The sequence below is a fragment of the Labrus bergylta genome, chromosome 10 (genome assembly GCF_963930695.1).
Source record: "Labrus bergylta chromosome 10, fLabBer1.1, whole genome shotgun sequence".
In the NCBI taxonomy this organism is placed as follows: Eukaryota; Metazoa; Chordata; class Actinopteri; order Labriformes; family Labridae; genus Labrus; species Labrus bergylta.
The window spans coordinates 23,295,567-23,315,326 of NC_089204.1; the positions used below are offsets into that span (position 1 = coordinate 23,295,567).

General features: G+C 41.5%; 1 protein-coding gene across 6 annotated transcripts in view; it reads right to left on the reverse strand.

The window, feature by feature from the left end:
* LOC109994676 (serine/threonine-protein kinase MARK1) overlaps positions 1-19,448 on the reverse strand; it is a 31,565-nt gene extending 12,117 nt beyond the window's left edge. For 2 of the 6 annotated variants that reach the window (XM_065959256.1, XM_065959253.1), the window contains exons 1-3: positions 19,132-19,447; positions 16,190-16,390; positions 9,236-9,289 (exon numbers count right to left, since the gene is read on the reverse strand). In XM_065959256.1, coding sequence (XP_065815328.1) covers positions 9,236-9,289; positions 16,190-16,390; positions 19,132-19,182 — 306 coding nt within the window. In that variant the 5' untranslated portion in view covers positions 19,183-19,447. Of the gene's footprint in view, positions 1-9,235; positions 9,290-16,189; positions 16,391-19,131 lie in introns of all 6 variants that reach the window. The other 4 variants (XM_065959257.1, XM_065959255.1, XM_065959254.1 and 1 more) reach the window with 3 other exon arrangements.
* Positions 19,449-19,760: the final 312 nt, after the last annotated feature.

The window sequence follows — 19,760 nt, forward strand, 5'->3', positions numbered from 1 at the left end:
AAAGAAAGCAGAATTTGAGTTCCTTTACATTCTTTGTTTTGAGAGGATACTTTCTTAAACAGTTTCATGAGGTAACCCCTAAAACAACAAAAGAATACCCCTCAATCTATTTTCTACAAGAAGTGTTGAGATCATTTAAACTCCTCTGTCCTCAGCGTGACTGTTTTTGTCAGACGAGCTCCTGCAGCCACTTAGAGGTGCTGTTGAATCATTTACATTCTGCTGATTCTCAGCCGTGCTCGGGCTGTGTTTGAGGGTTACATTTCAACACTCACTCAACTGGGATTATGCATCTACTGCTACCTGAGACAAAACACAGATTTTTGCCACGAGCTCACCACTTTGAGGGGAGCAAAAAGGTTCTGAGGGACGCTTTCATCTCCTGCCTGTTATAAAATTGAGAGAATCGACTTAACAGACCATTATCGAACATGTCACTTAGAAAACAGGGCTGGGCCCTGCTGTGGTTTGCAATGCTTTTTTAATGTGTTTATATTATTGTGTGTGTGCCACTTTTCTAATGTCCTTTTAGGCCTTACATAAGTGCAGTGATAGTCCATGTTTCTAGGTCATCAAACACAACCATCAAACCAGTGTGAGCAGGCCTGACTCTGTGGGGCGGCTCAGCTGAAGTCTAGTTCAACAACATGGAGGTAGTAACTCTCTCTCTAATTCCTGCCTCTGTTCTCTGTCTCTACTTGCTCGCCTGCTGCTGCTCTTCTTCTTTCTTTCTGACACCTCTCGTCTCATTGGACTTAGCACACACATGCAGCACACAGAGAGCAGCTGAGGAGGCCTCGAAGAATGAGGCTTCTATATTGTACCAATCTTAAAAGAAATAAGACGTAAAAAGACAAAGGAAGGAAACTTTTTTCTTTCTAACAAGTACTTTCCATGGGCCTAATAGCTTATGTATCTTATCCTCTTGCACCAAAAACTAGGGCTCGACCGTTATGGGATTTTTGGGGCCAATACCAAAATCAATATTGTGGAGAAAAAAAAAAATCAGACACCCACATATCGACCAATATTATTTTTAGATCTATGTTCGATCTGTAGAGATAGATTGATATAGATATGCATAGTTTTATTGTGTTGATCCCTAAAATGCAGTTATCAAACAATTGTGGAAAAGATATACAGCATGAGATGGTCATACTGGAAGATGGTCGATCAACTGGAAAGTAACTGCGCATGTACGTGCATCACCGCTTGACACTCTGGACGGCGATAATGACTCTTGTCATCCATATAGCGCCCTCTGTTGGTGAATGAGAACTGTTAGTGTAATATAATGATACTCAAATCAAATGCTATTTGACTGGTGAATAAATCTAGTAATATAACTGCGATAAAATTAGCCGATACCGATAGTCACTTGATATGCTAATATCGGCTGGCCGATTAATCGGTCGGGCTCTATCCCACATACTGCTGTAACACCTTACTTGAGCACTTAATGTTTATTAACCCACCACTGAAAGCCAACAAAAATGCACTTTTTAATCAAGTTGAAGTTACATATTCTTTTAATGTTTGTCGACGTTTTTTAAAGATTTATAACATCATTAGACCACTGACAAGACAAAGACAACAAATACGTTTGTATGAAGAAAAAGTATAAAAATACTAATTCCTTCTTCCTGTGTATCATAGACTCATCAAAGCATGAGCCTCTCTTTTTCTACCCAAGTTTCAAGTTGCTAAATGCTCGTGGTTTAATGTTGGGTCTTTGTAGATAATGTAACAATAAGTAAGGGCTTTTAACTGCTCTTTTGTACAGGGTCTTGAAATAACATTTGTTATGAATTGGTGCTTTGAAAATAAAGTTTGATTGAAGTTAAAAGGTCTTATCAGAGGGTTGTTGTCTGATGTGCTTGTGTGTTTATTTGCAGAAGGCTACGATTTCCTTTTGAGATTACTAAAGAAATCTAAAATGGCCATTCTTGCAGCTTTCATAGTTTGAGCTTGTTATGTTGCCATGTTTGTTGCCATAAAATAAATCTACAACTCCTGCGTGCTTCTCGTGTGTGGCAAACCCTGCTCCATATTCATAAGCTGCTGTGTTGGCCTGAGAGCTCCCCCCATGGAAACAAGTCAATTAGAGTGGAAACACACTGACACAATAACAGAAAGATGTCCTGCGGTGCACTAGAATAAACACACAAGATTCATGCTCGGATATGCATGTGCCCAAGCCTGTGCATGAATATGTGACGCATCTGTCGAGACAGACCCTCTTTATTATCCTGGAAGAGTGAGGGGCTAAAGAGTCAGAGGCATTATCTCTGCCTCTTACTGCTGCCTCTCGGTCTGGGTCTCTCTCTCACTTCGGTTTACGTCATCGCCCTAAAGCCCCTCACATGGGAAGCACGCATGCAGCCACTTCCAAACAAAAATTAGAACCAATCTGAGAACGGCGGTGGAAAAACCATGACAGCAAACAGGGCTTGTCAATAAGAGTTCAATAGGGATTGAGCCACCATTGAGGCTGACAGATGATGAGCTTGGGATCTGGGATCCAGTTTACTATTTATTTTAAATATATCTACAACCACAAAGGGACGTCTCAGTGAAGCATTAAGCGTTAGTATAAGGCACCATGAGTAAAGAAAAAAATCTTATGAGTTAAAATGACCTCTTTTTTTATTTAAATAGATTTAAAATGTTCAATTAGGAAAATGAATTAAGGTTGTGGTTGCAGGAAACGGTAACAAGAATATCGTCACAAACAAAATGTGCATCACAACATGAAAACACACCATTTCCAATGCCCCTGAATCTCAGTAGTCTGTGCCAGTGACCTACTTCTAGCCACCCAGGGGCACCCAGACTCCCAAACTAGCCTTAATCACAGCAGAGTCCCCATGCAGAAGGAGCAGAGCAGCAGATATCAGACTGGGAACACTTACAGGAACTGGCTGCACTATTTCAGTCACAGCAGCACAGCTGCTCATTCAACTTGGAGATTATTGATAGGCTGAGTAGCCTGGAAGCCCTCATCATTCCAATGAGCGTGTACGTGCGTGTTTGCATGTGCGCCAATAGTACTTCAAAACCTCAAATCAGTTCATAACCACTGTTCACTGTTTGTCAAAGAAAGACAAAAGAGGCAGAAAGACAAACAGAGGAGCAGACGAATGGATCCAAAGTGTCACTGACATTTAGACAAACTGTCCTGTCCTCGACTCTTGAGCTGCTGAAAATAACCTCAACAAGGAAAGACAAGTCTCTCTGTCCTCATAATAATGGTCTGCATCACCAGGGCAGCAGGCTCAATTTTTTTTTAAACTCTAATTCAAAGTCCGAACCAGACTGAAAACATAGAAACATGAACACATAAATCCATATCTAAGCAGAGTTGACATTTGATTTGTTTTGTGATTCATCGCAGACAACTGAGCTGCCTGACCAATCAGATTCCACTCATCTGAACAAGACCACAGCTCCTCCAGCCTGGAGGCTCATTGGCCAATGCAGGGTGGCATGCACAAGACAGATGTAATCAACAGCCATTAAGAGAGCGTGACCTGTAGTGTGCTTTTTGCAGCTGGCAGAAAACACTGAAATACAGTAAAGGTATTAATCACTAATCAACAAGATATGCACCGATCCACTTTTTTTTCTATTCGGATACGATACTGATTACGATTTATCTTAAAATCCTAAGGACCAGTGTTATTGTTGGTGTTATGTGTAAGGCTGCAGTAAACCCAGCATTGCAGTTCTTATTCAAATAGCAAAAAAAAAAATATATATATATATATATATATATATATCAATAAATAAAAATGCAACAAAAACAACATTATTCCAAAGACAGTTATTTGAACTGTGTGCAGGCTTTTCATGTACAAACAAGTAGCAGCAAAAGTGAAATATTTTAAACTGAGGTGTAAGAGTGGTATCATATAGAAGGAGCTGTTTCATCTCGTCTGAAAGTCCTGATGGAGACGAATTGTTGGCACTTGCAGTTAAGTGCCCAACAATCTTTCTTGATCGTCGACATGGATTGGCGCCGTCAGTCCGATACAAGATATGTAAATTATGTAAATATTGGACACGATATCACTATTACATCTGAACTGTTCCATCTCTAGAATCAACATCTTGACCCTTTTCTAAATGCAGATGTGTTTCACAATAGGAAAAAACCTTCAGTCAGTGTAGACTGAAGCAGCTCATCTGTCATGACTAGTCCATCAAACAAAAATCTAACATAATCATAACTGCTGCCCTGGACACAATGAAAAGAAATCAGTCTTATTTACAGATTAGAAAGAGCCAAAGAGCGATGGGACGGTGGGATGAGAGCAGTGTTTACTCAGTGCAAGAGGGGATTAAACGAGAGGTCTATTTTAGGGCTAAAATGCCTAAAAACCATGACAACGTCAACATCCCTGACCACAGATGACATGTGATGCATTTCCTGTGGCAGATCTAAGGAGTTGCTTTGGAAGCTTAGTTGACCTCATTTCCTGTTACACTGCAAAACGCCACAAAGTCACAACAGAGAGCGCCAGTGGGCCATAAAAGAACAGACCAGAGCTTCATTCTAACCTCATGACTAATTTTGGCTTCCGCTAACCTATTTTTAAAATCAAGTAATCCAAGAAAACACCAATGTGACCAAGACAATGTGATAAAAGATGAGATGTACGCTATCTCTGCTTTACGGATCACACTTTTAAATCTAAAATTAGTTAAGTAAGAGAATGTGTAGTGTTGTCACAATACCAAACTTTGAATTTACATATGGTACTTGTGAAAATTTAATTATATAGATACCTCTTTCGAGGCAACTGCAACAAATGTAGAAAGCAACCATAATAGAGAGGGTGATTTCTTGTTTTTCTAATCACCATAAAGTGCAGAAAACACCTGCACAGTATCTAAACGTGTCAGAATCCATCCAATATTTATTTTAAGCTTCAGTACTGGTTTTTAGCATCATTATTTAAAAGAACTGAGACTTTATCATTTCCAAAATTGAAAAGTATCGAAGTATTGAACATTTTGACAACCTTAATGCCCAAGTTTGCATAAGCGAGTAAATTAATAGCTCTCATAAGTACAGGAATGCGTCTTTCATATGTGTGATGTGTTGCCAAAACTGTGTCCCAAACAAATACACAAAAAAAATAAAAAGTTTCTGCCAGCTGGAGCCTTTTGCATTAACTGAAGGATCTCCTGCCGGTGTCTGTGTGTTTCATACAGGATTGTGTGTGTGTGTGTGTGTGTGTGTATGTGTGTGTGTTGCTGTATAGGATCTGCCAGATCTCTGGCTGTGCCTACAGAGCCAGATGGTGAGCCCGCAGCCTGGCTCCTCTGAGACCATAAAAAGAGAGCTCAGTGGCATTTTGTCGGGCTAACATGAAAGAGCAGACGTTCACAGTGATGCAGCCAGATCAACCTCACTCACGTCTAACACACCCTGACAAACAAACAGGATAAGTAAAAAAAAAAAAAAAAAAAAACCTTAAATGGTACTCGTGACTTTTACAAGATTTCACCTCAACACAAAGTATTTCCTTAACTAAGGCAGAGGAAAGTAAGGAGACAAGGTCAACTGAGACTCCTTCAACCTCTCATGTCCAAACCATGCATAAGTCATGAGTCATTCAATCAATCATCATTTTACCCATCTGCTGTTTGTATCAGCCTCTAGAAAAAGACATCTCTGCCACAGAAACAGATATTAAACCATGTAAGGATACAATGTGGATGATCATTTTCTAATTCGAGAAGCTGTATTGCTGTGATTTGTAACACAGAAAATCTAGAAGTTGTTGTGACTTCTCATTCTTTGTCAGATTTCCCTGCTGTTCCTGGGGTCAAGAGAGGAACAGGGTGCCCAAAAATCAGTACAACTCTTCCTCCAGAATGAAACATGGTGACGACCTCAAGAGAAAACCATTTGAAACAAATTGGAATTTTTTTGGTTACATTTGCATCCCTAAGCACATTTTTAACAAATGCGCTACTGAAAATGTAGGAGTGTTCCTGTTGGATGGGGGGGAGGGGGGTGTCCCAGGAGGCTGAACGTGACAGTTACAGTATGAAAATAACATTTGACCGGCACAAGGGCAAACATAAGACAAGGTTATGAAATCATGTGACCGACTAGAGATGCTGGTGCCGACTAGCAAAAGTGATGACATGAACCATTTAGTTGACTAAATGCCACATCCTACAATCACTACAAACCCTAAACACCAGGATTGTGCTCAACTACCAGTTAACAGTGGTGTTTTTTTTTTTCTTCTTTTACTTGATGTCACATGAGCAACCAGAGGAAAAAACTGTGTAAAGGTTGGTGTTGCCTTTAATGCATCCATAGCAGAGCTTTTACAAGGATGAGGCAGGACACTCTGAGTCAATGAGACAATCGATTCAATCCAGGAGACGACTGCTGCATTATAAGGCAAGCTTCTGCATTGCAGATGGCACTTATGTATACCATTACAGCAATCTATAGAACAGGAAAAAGGATATCAAAATATACAACGACAAATGCAGAGATAAACCTGTCTTTGCATTCGAATACAGATACAAAACGCTCTAGATTTAACACATGAAGTGACATGCACATGCAAGCTTCAACTTTAATGTGGAGGCATGATATTACACCCACAGTCCCCCTAATAAAGACCTGTACATATTCACACTCTCAGGTCTACTGCAGCTGACATCTGAAAAGCCCACTGAATAATTGATCAGAAAGACACTGATTGGTCAACAGCCTCACATGATACGTCTGCCTTGCCCATCTCCAGGCAGCGGACAACATGACCCACCAAGTGTGTAACTACTCATGACCTACAGAAGTCCCAAAACGACGAGGACGGAGTCTGTTTGTATTCAGAATCGTAATGCCACAAACACACACAATGACTCTAAATGCTCATTACTCTGCTGTGTGTGTGTGTGTGTGTGTGTGTGTGTGTGTGTGTGTGGTTGTGTGCAGATTAGAAGCTGCACAATAGTCTGTTTAACAAGAAAGCTCACAATGACATTTATCTCCAATTGGATGAGTAGGGAACTTAATGCTTGAAATTCTCACAGCGTCTTTGTGCTGATTGGTTGAAGAATTGAAGTTGGATCCCATTAAGATCCAAGTGAATTACAAACGAGGAGGACAGTGCTGGAAACTACAGAGCACTACAAATACCCCTATAGTCTACAGTACTGTTTTTTTTTTCTTGTTTTACAAATTCACAAGTAGGATCTAAGCTCAGAACAAAATGTTTAATGTAAGTCACATTAGCCTTTTAAAATGACACCCTCACCCTGTAGATTTTCCTTGGTGACACATCGAGTGAAAGCCTCTCAAATTTGGTTTGAAATAGTAAAATGACATACTGTATGGTGGCGTTTTCACACACGGACACATTTTTCACTCACACTCTACGAGGACTTTCCCCCCGCCAAACCCCTAACAAAACATATGTGTGAAGTCAGGTTGAGCCGATGTGTGAAAGCAGCAGGAAATATTCAAGAAAATTCACGAAAGCCGGCCACAAGGAGTGATGACGTTCGTATCAAGTGACTGGGGCAATTGTCATGAACGTGGTAAAGCTGCTTCATTCTCTTTTCTGCTCTCCTGAGCGCCCCCCAACTTGCAGCCTGACTCAAGTGGACACTTAAAGAACTTCATTTTTTTTTTTTTTTTTACAACAGAGGTTGCCGCTATAGATTAAGACCAATTCTTTATACTGTGCGGGTGTGGCCGATCACATTTACTGACATCTGCCTGACACTACACAACGATGAAGCCTGTGACAATCAATGTCCTGCAGCCTCGTGTGTTGAGCTGTCTGAGTCACAATCAGGAGAGACAGCGGAGGCCCTTTCATCTGAAAACCATTTACCTTAACTATTCACTAAATTGTAAGTTACAAAACCATCTTCCATTCATATCATACTGAGGAGTTAGCATAGATATGCACTGCTAGCACAGAATGGTGGCTCTGTAGGGTTAGCTAATACCATATTTTATTCATGGAGTTAAACTCCCTAACCCGCTGTTCGACAGCAACTCACTAAAAAAGATCATCAACAGCTCGGACTGAACACCCACACACACACAAATAGACGCCTGACAACTTTGAACACCAAACACGACAGCCATCAGAAGTCAGTCGAGCACAAAGCTAGCGCTGGGTGAAAAAATCTAAACAGCTTCCATGTGACAAGTCTTATGTTTAATATACATAATGAAATCCACAACTTTTAAAATAAAAGTCCAAGCTTCAAAATCATCATCAGAACGACATGTTGAAATTAAAAGGGAGAAGATTTTCAACGTGAAAAAAACTAATTTTCGATGTTGTATGATGCCTACTATTACATTGTAAAAAGGCTTTTTGTGGATGAAGGTCTTCAAATACTTAAACTCCTCTCATTCCTACTCAGACCAATGCTTGATGGAAGGTATACTGGGGGGGGGGGGGGATAATTGTTGCTATGATTCTGTCATTAACACGGCTTGTTAAGCAATATTTTCTTACCTTGGCAGTCTGCAGAGAGACAGAGGCCAAGTGATCCATCAAGACATAAACTGTTAATGTAGGTGTGGAAGCTTTAAATGCTCCATTATTATAATGACTCATAACGGCAGTAACTTAGCAATTTGTTCATCCTTTACAAAACACTTAAACAAATAAAAGAGTAGCGATGATGAGCGATGCTACGATAGTGTCATGACCACCGAATTAAATCCTTCTCCCTGCAGACCACCATTATTTTCAGACGTACAGTAGATGAATGTTGCTTATGCTATAGGTCTACTGTAGTCTATCAACAGTTTTATCCACCATGAGGATATGTGCATGGATGCGTGTGTATGTTTAATCAGCAGAAAGAGCTACATTTGGCTTCAGTAATCAGGAAAAAAAAGACCCTAACCCTTTGTTATTAATTGGTTATGACTGCTAAACAAGAGTAAGTGACAAACAGGCAGGCAGGCAAGCAAGCGGGGGTATTTATAGCTGCACTGACCACAAACCAATAGCGAGTCAGAAGTAAAGTGGGAGAGGGAGGGGAGGTAGAGATTAAACAAGCCTTGTGGTCTCTCTTGACTACATCTGATTACATTATGTAAAATTGCACATCCTGAGTTCAAAGAGCAACAAAAAACAAGAGCAGCGAGGACTCAGGAATGACTAATGGAAAAGACATGATTCTGTAACCCAAGACATTAGTGGTACCATGTGGCCGTAAAACAAACACTCACCTTCTGTAGACTGGTGGGATTCAGCTGGGTTTTGTCTATGATCTTCACTGCGACCTACAGAGAGAGAGAGAGAGAGAAAAAACACATAGAAGAAGAAATTAAAATGGGGATAGAGCGAGGAGGGGTTTAGAGATCAAAGAACAACCAAGATGTCAAAACTAATTCCAGCTTTGTGTTTGTGTTGTGGTTGTGCAGTGAAAGCTTGTGTGGAAATGAACTATCCTCATTATTTCACTATTCTGCTGTGAGGCGGCTTTGTCAAAACATGTCACAGATGGATCCGTGCGCTCGCTCTGAACACACCTCAAGGCTCTTCTATCCAGTAATTTGTGCAGAGATGGGCGCTTTAACTGGCAGATAGATAAGAGAAGATAGAAATATGTATTCGTTTGTGAGGAGGAATATAAATTTAAACACTTAAAACATCGACTGCTGTAAATAAATGCATCCACAGACAATCCCAGAAAGCATTTCTGTTCAGTAAACGTTCCCTTTTGTGGCATGCAGGCCTATGTTAGAGTATCTGACTCTGCAGGTAGATGATTTGACATCGGCTCTGCAGTTTTTGTTTTGCAGCAGTCTGAACCATCCATCTCAATAATCACCCCAAAGTGCACAATGAAACCGACCTGCTCCCCTCAGCAGCTTTCACACAGAGACTAGCTGAGCCATACTGCAGCCTCACCAGTAAGTAGTACATTATACTGATTAATGATTGACTGAGCAGTTTTATAATGTGATCTGATCAATGTAATATACAGTAAATCAACTATGTAACACATGTGGCCTTTAGTAGTCGCACCAAATCATTCAATAATTATGCAGATTTAACAACAGCTAATGGTTAAAAATGTCTCCAAGCCCGTGCCTGCTCAACATTATGAAAAGCTTGATATTTATGTTGTAGGATTTGTTAGAGATTTTCAGCGCAATTTAGTAGGGTAACCAGTCCGTTTCAATGGTAAATGTAGTGAATTGAAGCAGTAAATTCCTCAGTGTGTGCTATATTGAGCAGGAAAGCTAAGTTGTTCTGCTAGCTAAGCGGTGCCCCCAGTGCCTCCATGTACCAGAATGCCGCGTGTTGCATGTCTACGACAATATTATAGAAATACAGCTGAATATTCAGACAGCCAACACACTTCTATAGTTATCCTTGTCCGTTAAATCCTTTCAGTCATACTTTAGGGTGTCATGTTTGCAGTTTCAAGGACAGTTTTTTGAAGCTAGCTTGCAAAACAAGAAAAGACAGAGACTAAAAATAAACACTGAAAAAGTTTGAAAGTTCTGACAGGCAACTAGTTACCCAAAACGCAACAGGTTTATAAAACTGTGCCACAAAAAGACAAAAAAATATGACCAAGAACTGAAGATGTTTATCAAATTGTGCAATACTTTGACACCACATGTTTTCATCATATCTCAGTTTAAAGTTTTGGTAGAGTGACAACCATAACGTTTTCTAAAATATTTAAATAGAGATTAGATTAAACATTTGCATCAGAGGCTCACAGGCCGGTAAGGGATTCCAGACCATGACCTTACCCCTTCATTTCTGAAGGGGCGTTGAGAAGCCAAACGATGGCGATCGCCATATTGGAAATGCTATCTCAACCTAACTTTTAATCAATCTAGAAAACAGGAAAAACCGGTAAAGCTGAGGCAGCCCTTAAGCCTCCTGGCACCTACAATGCACCCAGCTGTCATTCAATTCAGCCACACCCCTCATTATTATTATTATTATTATTATTATTAAGGCTCTTAGATTTAATAAAATCAAAATGGTTGAGTGACAGAAAATCCAGCTCCTGTACAATATGCACCAATGAAGAAATGGGCTTTTGATACCAACGTTTCTTTTTTTTTTTTTTTTAAATCAGGCTGTAAACACATTTTATTTCAGTTGTAAAAATTGAATATGGGACCTAATGGGGATTCCCTAGTGTTTGCAGACAACCTCAAGTGGACACTTTGAGGAACTGCAGGTTTTTGCACCGCTTTATTGACTTAAATTTTGTTTTTAATTCTGGAGGTTACGGCTAGTCCTATTCAAAAGGAGGCCATTTTCCTCTAACATCACTCTTAGCGAGCTCAAAGGCTTTCACATTGTGGTACCTGAGAGCAGACTGTAGTTTGCAATTAAGGAATATTACAAAACATTTAAAGTTCACAGTTTTGCGTGTGAAATGGCAGGATGGCGGTGATGTGGCAGTGATTGAAGGTAAAACAACGTATCTGATAACAGCTTTAGCTACTGCTTGACAAGAGCTAAGTTAGCATTTCACCAGGTACAAGTACTGCAAACTTATGGAAACCTCAATCACTGCTGTGGATTAACATTTCGTCTTTTGATAAAGGGCTTGCAACCCCTCTCCTCTGCCATCTATACAAAAAGGGAGGAGGGGAGAAACTACCCTTTTAGACTAATGACACTATCGGCGTATACATTACTATTTATTACAACATTGTTACTCTGACTTTTGCCTCAAGACATCTTAATAAACTTGCTTCGGTGGATGCAGACTCTGGCTCTATTCCAAAGCATTTTGCTAAAGGGGGAAACCACAAAACAAATGCTGAGTCACAGCGGATAAAGAAGGAAGGTTATTTATCCTGTGCAGTGGGCCCCCCGCCCCGAGTTCAACTTGCAGGAACACTGAAATTCATCCATACCCCAAAAAATGTGACTGCCAAGAGAAAGAGTCTAGCAGAGAGAAGAAAGAGCAGAGGGAGAGACTGCAGAGAGGCTTCATGTTTGTACACACATGCAGCACGCAGGTGGTGTCTATTTGCAGCCTTGTGTTAGGTGGGCAGGTGCACAGACAGACCTCACTCCCTTCTTCTCTGCCTCCTCCTGTCATGGACAACACCCAGGTAGAGAGAGGCATGTGTATGTTTGCGTGTGTCAATTTAAGCCGGCCGGTATTAGAGCTGTCGTCATGTATCACTCTATTGTTCCAACTTCCACTATTCCCTCTGCATGAGTCAGAAGTATTTATTACATTTCCTCACCGTGCACTGAACCAATATTTGCCTTTGGAGTCTCAGATTGAGAGATTGGATGAATTGCATCACATCACATATCAGTGTTTTGTTGTTGTGTGTGTGTGTGTGTGTTTTCATTCTAAATGGACTTGAGGGTGAATAATTCAGTCCCACAGTGACAGAAGGGCAACAAGCATCACTGTTAATTATTCAGCGCAGTCAGGACACAAGGCCCATATGCTCCCCACCGTATGCAGGTCTTGTGATCGAGCGTATGTGTGAATATTAGAAAAGCACATAAGGTGGAAACTTCAAATGGAAGAACTTGAGTATTGATGATTTTCTTTTACATCCTTCCCTCCACTTATTATTCCCCTCCAAGCTCTCCTTTTCACAAGTTCAGGAAAATGATGTCTCTGTTAGAGATAAATACTTTAGCAGAGTATAAGGTCTTATCTCAAACACTGAAAAGATGCTGCTATGTACTGTAGGTAAAGTAATAAATGAAGAATCAAAATTCTAGGTTTCTGTTTATTCAGATAGATTATGTCTGTATATTTTGTGGGATAAAAACTTGGATTTGACATTAGTGTTATGCATTCCTGCAACACTTGGGCAACAAGAGTTATAATTATGAGTTACCATGTTGCTTGAATTCTGATGTTCGGGTTATTTTTTAATTTACTTTTTTTTTTTTTTTTTGGGGGGGGGGGGGGGGGGAGAGACAGGACAGTGGATAGAGTCGGAAATTAGGGACAGAGAGAGTGGGGAATGACATGCGGGAAAGGTGCCAGATTTGAACCCAGGCCGCTTGACAGATTTTTTAATACATTTGTTATTTTGCATTTCTTCTTTCCACTTAAGAGCTGTAAGTTCATGGTAACTTATCTTTGTTCAGCTTTTAGGTCTAATAATAGCTGCAATTCTATATTTAGTTCTTTCATTTTGTTCTCTGCACTGTGTGTGTTTAAAGAGAACTACTACAAAATAGTTAATGGTTAAAGCATTTTGTCAAGCAAAGATGACAAACATGTCTTCATTTAAGTTTGTTTTCTGAGACGTTGCTGCTGTTTGATGTTCTTTTTTTTTTTTTAAGTTGTTTAGATAAAAATATGAATCACTTGATTAAACAATTAGCAGTCCCTGACCATACTGCTATATATCACATGACAAATGTATCCAGAAACAAGCAACAGATATTTAAAGTGATAGTCAGTTTATTTAAAGGTCACATATTATACTCCTTATCTACAAGTTTAAATAAGTCTCAGAGCTCCCAAAACATGTCTGTGAATTTCTTACTAAAGATCCACTCTAATCCTGTATTTGATCATGTCAATAAACCCCTCTATTTCAGCCCTGCTCAGAACAGGCTGTTTCTGTGTCTGTAGCTTTAAATGTAAATGAGCTGTGTCTGACCACGCCCCCTCTCTGAAAGGTCTTGGGCTGGTGGATTGGGCTTTCTCGAAACAATGCCCTATTGTTAACGGTGAGAAGGCAAACTCAGAGGACAGAACAAACACCTAGCTGTGGGAGTGTCACCCACCTGGGGGAGGGGTTACTGCCCTTTGTGATGTCACAAAGGGAAAATCTCCAAACGGCCTGTTGGAGCACATACTTTTTGAAAAGCAGAGCAGGCAAAAGACGGAGAGGATGGACTTTTCTCATAATTGGGGAGTTTATCTATGGACACATTAGTCTAAAACGTGATTTTTTATAAGAAATGTTGTATTTTATTTACATTCACATTTAGAATACAACATTTAGTAAAACTGTAACATGACAATTTCTTTACAATGAATTAAACTTATAATAATAATAATAATAATGTGTCATCGCCCAGGTGAGGGCATATGGTAAAGGCAAATGTTTCCATAAGTGCACTAAGCGAAAGTCAGCAAGTGTGTATGTGTGTGTGTTAGAGTGTCCTCATCCTGTTGCCACCCTCTTCAGCAGTTAGAGGACACTCTATAGAGGAGACCGCTGCTTTTTCCCCGCAGAGCTCTTTATGATGTTTTTTCCTTTATTTTCAAGGTTTAAAACTTTTCAGTTTATAGAAAAATCTCTGCTGGTGTGTGAGATTTGCTGGCACAAAGCAAAGATAAAGTTGGTTTTAGTGGGTTATGTTCTTTCCACCTGTTCTCTCCTCAGTCTGATCCATGTCTTTGCATTCTGATGAGCCAGCAAAGGCGCTCAGGCACACAAAGCCGAGCCTGACCTTCTCAGCAAACACTGGGTTGCATAGCCAATGTGCCTGTTTAGCATTAGCAGTAAAGCATGCAGTATGGATCAAACTGTAGCTGGTTTGAGTTGGAGGAACATTCATGCCCTCGATACTCTGACATGCCCAAGAATATAATGACACCCAAAAGATTGAAGCCTGTAAGAATCTATTACACAGACATGAGCAGGTATGCGAGGTCGATCGGTGAGTCTCTACAGCTGATTGAAGGACAGAGAACAGATCACAGGCCGTTGTTTTCTCCTTAGGGAAACAGGAGCTTTAATTACTGACACACCGAAGCAGGATGTCTATCACCCTGACAGGTCAGCAATGTATGACTGTGAGTATGCGTGGGTTTGTGTGAGAGGGAGAAAGAGAGAGAGGGCTTGACCTGGTCTGAAAGTTGGAAAACTGACATACTCAATAACATTTTTTTGCATTAAGGGCACATCATTCCCTTTTTTCAGGCCAAAAAAAAACTCGAAATAACAGTATCAGTATAAACTCTCTCTCTGTGGAAGAGTTAATAAATAATCTGTCCACTATGCGGCTTCTCTAGGGGAAGCTTAAATGTAACTGAAATGATAAATGTGAGTTGGAATGAGCAGATGACTTATGATGTGCATAATGTAATTCCTGCAGTTTGAAACCAAGACAATGGCTTTTATAGTATGATCCAAAATCGTAGTATGCAATTTTGTGCATGCGAGAAATGCCAGCATGTCTACAGAACTCTTACATATGAAAGAGAGCGCACTGGTCAACCCAACCCACAACGCACAGCGGCTTTCAGACTATCCAATCACAGAGCTCACCGTCAGCATAGAAATAAAAGTAACCATACTGAAATACATTTAATATGTGGCCAAGTAATGAACTGCAGACTGCAGACTGTGGTTGAAATCTATTTACAGACCAAGAATCGCGCTAGCTTGATGCTAGCATATTCAACATAGCTCAGACCGGAAGTAAATCATCTTACCCGTAGTTTAGTATGTTGTTAACGGCAAACAGTGAGGTTAGTATGCGGTATATATTGTTTCAGTATGTAGGATTTGGTTTCAGACTCAGCCAATAATAAAAAAGTGGTTAAATTATGTGTTGGATCATGGGAGATGTAGTCTTTATTTTTATACCACCATCGTAATTGTTCAAAAGAAAAATCTGTCTGACTTAACTCGGCAATAATCATGTTTACAGATGAGTTTATGTATTCAAATTTGACTGATTTTATCATTTGATGCTAATTAAATTGCCACAAGTTACATAAGACCACACTAACAGTTCAATGGATTCCCTCCAATATGTTTGATGAATTATCTGATGTTTCCAGAAAGACAGGCTTCAAATGAAACACACTGTTATAAACATTTGGTAAAAAAAAAAAAAGGGCTCAAAACTTGATGTGAAATAAAACAACCGCTCTTTGTTTTTAGACATTTTAACGCAGACATGTTTCTTAATAATGAATTTTGAATCCAAAGTGATTTTATCTCAAGGAGGACAGTATGTTATGGGGTGCTGGTTTAGCTCAGCCTCTTGAGAAGGAGCTCAAAGTCCACAACTCATCGCTGCAGGTTCCACTCAGATCCAAGGCCCTTTGCAGCAAGTCTACCCCACCTTCTCCTTCCCAACAGATACTTCCTGTCTGTTTTTTTTGGCTTTCCTAACTAATAGAAGCCAAAACATAATCTGTAGAGGAATTCTATTTTGATTATATAGTTAAACATGATAAAAACTTTTCTTACCTCTCGTCCAGTCAGGACATGTCGTGCTAGCTTCACCTTGGCGAAATTCCCCTTCCCAATAGTCTTGAGGAGGCGGTAATTGCCGACATGAGGGTGCTCCTCTGTGGAGGTGAAGGAGTTGCGGCATCGCGGCAGGCTGTGGCGACTCGCAGACTTTGTCGGGGGGACGGGGGGCTCCACAAAGCCGTCCACCGACGAGTGCTGCAGGAAAGTCAAACATGTGGAGATCAGACACTTTCGATTTAACAGTATACGTCTCTTAACGTCTCTGCCTGTTTGTAGGACACTCAGTAAGTTCAGTAGTTCTTGTCTCTTCCTACACCGGCTCTTCACGTACAAACGATGCAGCAGAGTGCTGCAGTGGAGATTTGTGTTTGTGCCAAAGCTAGGATATCCTCTGTGCAAACAAAGATGCACACATCAACACAGATGACTCAGATACAAGAAAGGGATCCACTGTGTGGATGTGGTGTGTTTGTCAGAGCATATATCCATACGTTTTCCGTGCATGCAGACACACAAAGTGGTACCCTGCTCGAAAAAGGACAAAGAGGAGGAGAGATTCAGGTTTCCTCTTGTCTTCCCCTCCATGACACCTTAACCTCTTCACCTACAGACCTTACCAGTCCTCAGGCAACTTTTGATCAAAGAAAGAGAACTCCTTTGACTTTGCGCATTTGCGAAAATGTTCTGAGCAAAGTCCAGACTTCGCACAATGTTAGCTTCAGCTTCATAGCTGAACACGCAAACAAAAAGTGTCCCTGTGATTGGCACGCGAAGGTGAGTAACAGCCTGGTATAAGTACTATGTTGGCACAGACTCCCAACACTCTCTGCTGGTCCATCTCCACTCCTTTATAACAGCTGCTGATGTCAGTCCAGGTCAGAAATCCCATGATCCTTTGCTCCAGAGCACCACACCCCAGCCAGAGAATAAAGCGTTGGTCTGGTTACCCAGGCTCCCCTGCTCTCATTTCACAGGGGGGGGTGGGGGTGGGGGGGGGAATGCTACACCCTGCAGGGTGCGCATCAACCTAAGCTATCCCACATCCTGACAGAGGGAGAGCTACACTGCAGGATTCAAACACTTCCTGGTGTGACGGTGTGTGTATGTGAGAGAGTGAGAGCAAGGAGAAAACGCTGATCTGATGCCAGTCATAGTCAGCACCCCCATTTCTAATGCACCAAAACTCCTTCCATTACAGAGTTAAGTATGCAGCCAATAAATATTGATACTAAATTGTCTTTAGTCATTTAAACCAACTTTAAATCAGACTTGTCATTTACAGAATTCATCCTCTGTCACATGTGCCCATACACACAAACACACTCTTAGTGTAGCTTACTGTAATCTATAAGGTGGCATCTGTGCAGGCACACAAAGTTTGTTTCACTCACCCAACCATTAACTCACAACCATTACGATGTTACATCTTCATGAATGCCCGGCCTATAAAGTATAGCACACAACTGTGCAGACACATAAAAATAAGAAAGCCATGGGAGAGCTTCTTCTATTTTCCTGCGCTAAAAGCCACTCGTCTCTCTGAGTAATAAGCTGTTATGCAATGCAGTTCAGCTGCTAGTGGGCCTCGGGGCTGCCTGATGGAGTCAAACAGAGGCAGGCTCGGCTGCCCAGCTACTACTGCCTGTGCTCCTGAGCTGAGTTTTAATAGTTGTCCAGCAGTCCATATCCATGTCTATGAGAGCTGAAGCAGAATTAAACTGTGTGAGACAGTTACATTAGAGCCCCACTAAACTGATGCATCACTGAACACCAGCAGAGAAAGGATCAGATAGGATGCAAAGTTACATTAGGGGACGTTACATGGCTTGTGAAAACCTTTATTGTGAAAACATTTCGATCACCTGAAGATGACAACGGTCCTGCAGGTTCTAGTGATGATATAAAGGCCCTATTTTTAGACATGAGACTAACCTTTGATGGTCGGCTTCTGGCTATTTTCCACTGCTTGTGCTTGTAACACAATCTAATAAGAGGCTTTGGCCTGTGCCTCATCTTGTTTCCAGGAAGAAGAAGAAGAAAAAAAAATATCAGACAAACCTAGATATGTCAGAGCCTGTCAGCATACACACAGCAGTCCTCGTTTGGACTGATCTCAGCAGAGATACTCATTTTATCACGCTCTTCTTTGTGTGCCTGCGAGAAGCACTTGAGGGAGGAGGGAGGAGGAGGAGGGGGGGGGGGGGTGGTGGTCGTTCATAAACATTCCTTCACACGAAGTGAATGAGAAATCTGCATATTTTTCTTTAGCCTTTGAATAAATACTTGTCTGTGTGTGCTGCTCTTCAGTGTCGTGGCAGCAAAACGGTGAATAATAGCACTCTCCCTCCTCCTCCTCCTCCTCCTCCTCCTCCTCTTCCTCCTCCTTAGCACTGAGCGTGCAGTTACAACAGGGCCCAATAGGTGATGGATGTCACATTGCGATGCTACCAAGCGTTGCCATTGAAAAGTAGGGCAACATCCTCCCCCACCCTCCCGAAATATTGACGTTGTGGACCAGAAAATACCGACAGTTGCAAGAGTGGAGCGACATGATTTCTCCCACAGGCCTCAAAGGCAACCTTTTCATTCTGCACATTAACATTCACGCTTCGCATGTATCGTTTAAAGGCGGCACACTGACGCAGTGCGTTGTTACATTGTACACAACAACATAAGCAGACATAACCGACCTGCACCTTTCTATTCTGTTCTGGGTTATTCAAGGCTGCCTGCGGTTTATTCCCGTCAGAGTGGAAAAAATAGGCTGAGTTCCCATTGATCCGAGGAGCTCTGCAACACTAGCACCAAAAAAAAAAGCTCTGCTAAACGCGTAGTGCCACAACAACAAGAAAGAAAAAAAAAACGCCAAATCCCCGCTGTTTATCCAGTTCCCACGGCCGATAACACGCCGGCGTCTGGGGACGGAGAGTACTTACATTCTCGGTGTCACGCTCGTTCACCGTGGGCAATGGCGTTCTGGTCGACATCTTGTGTGCTTCACAGGCCGCTCGGCGATGCAGCGGGCTGGGCAGAGCAGAGCAGACACGGCGCGGTGCCTCCGTCCCTCTCTACATCCCCTGTAAACACCGCAAACAGCGGCCCGGGATTTACCGCAGCATAGCGCGCAGGGCCGAGACGACACGCCAGATTTTTCCCTCCTCGGCTTTCGTGCACTTCCCTTCAGGTAGAAAAAAGGCAGACAGAAAAGGAGGAAAGAGAGAGACTGAGAGAGAGAGAGAGGGGGGGGGGGAGAGAGAGAGAGACTGAGAGAAGGGGGGCAGGCCAGGAAGATGCGTCGGTAGCGGACGGGTCTGCGCAGCGCATCTCAAACCTCCCACCAGGAAGGATGGAGGGATCTCGCTCTCTCTCTTTCTCTCTCCATCTATTTCTCTCATACACATACACTCCCTTTGTCTCTTCTTTATAGCTCATTATTCGAGTCACCAGAAAACAGTTAGGCACACAGTTGCAACAGTGTCCGCCAGATTTAGACCAAATAAAACTAAAGGGCGTGTCAAACCGGTCCAAAGTCATTCTGGATGTCCTAAAAGCCTGGATATAACTT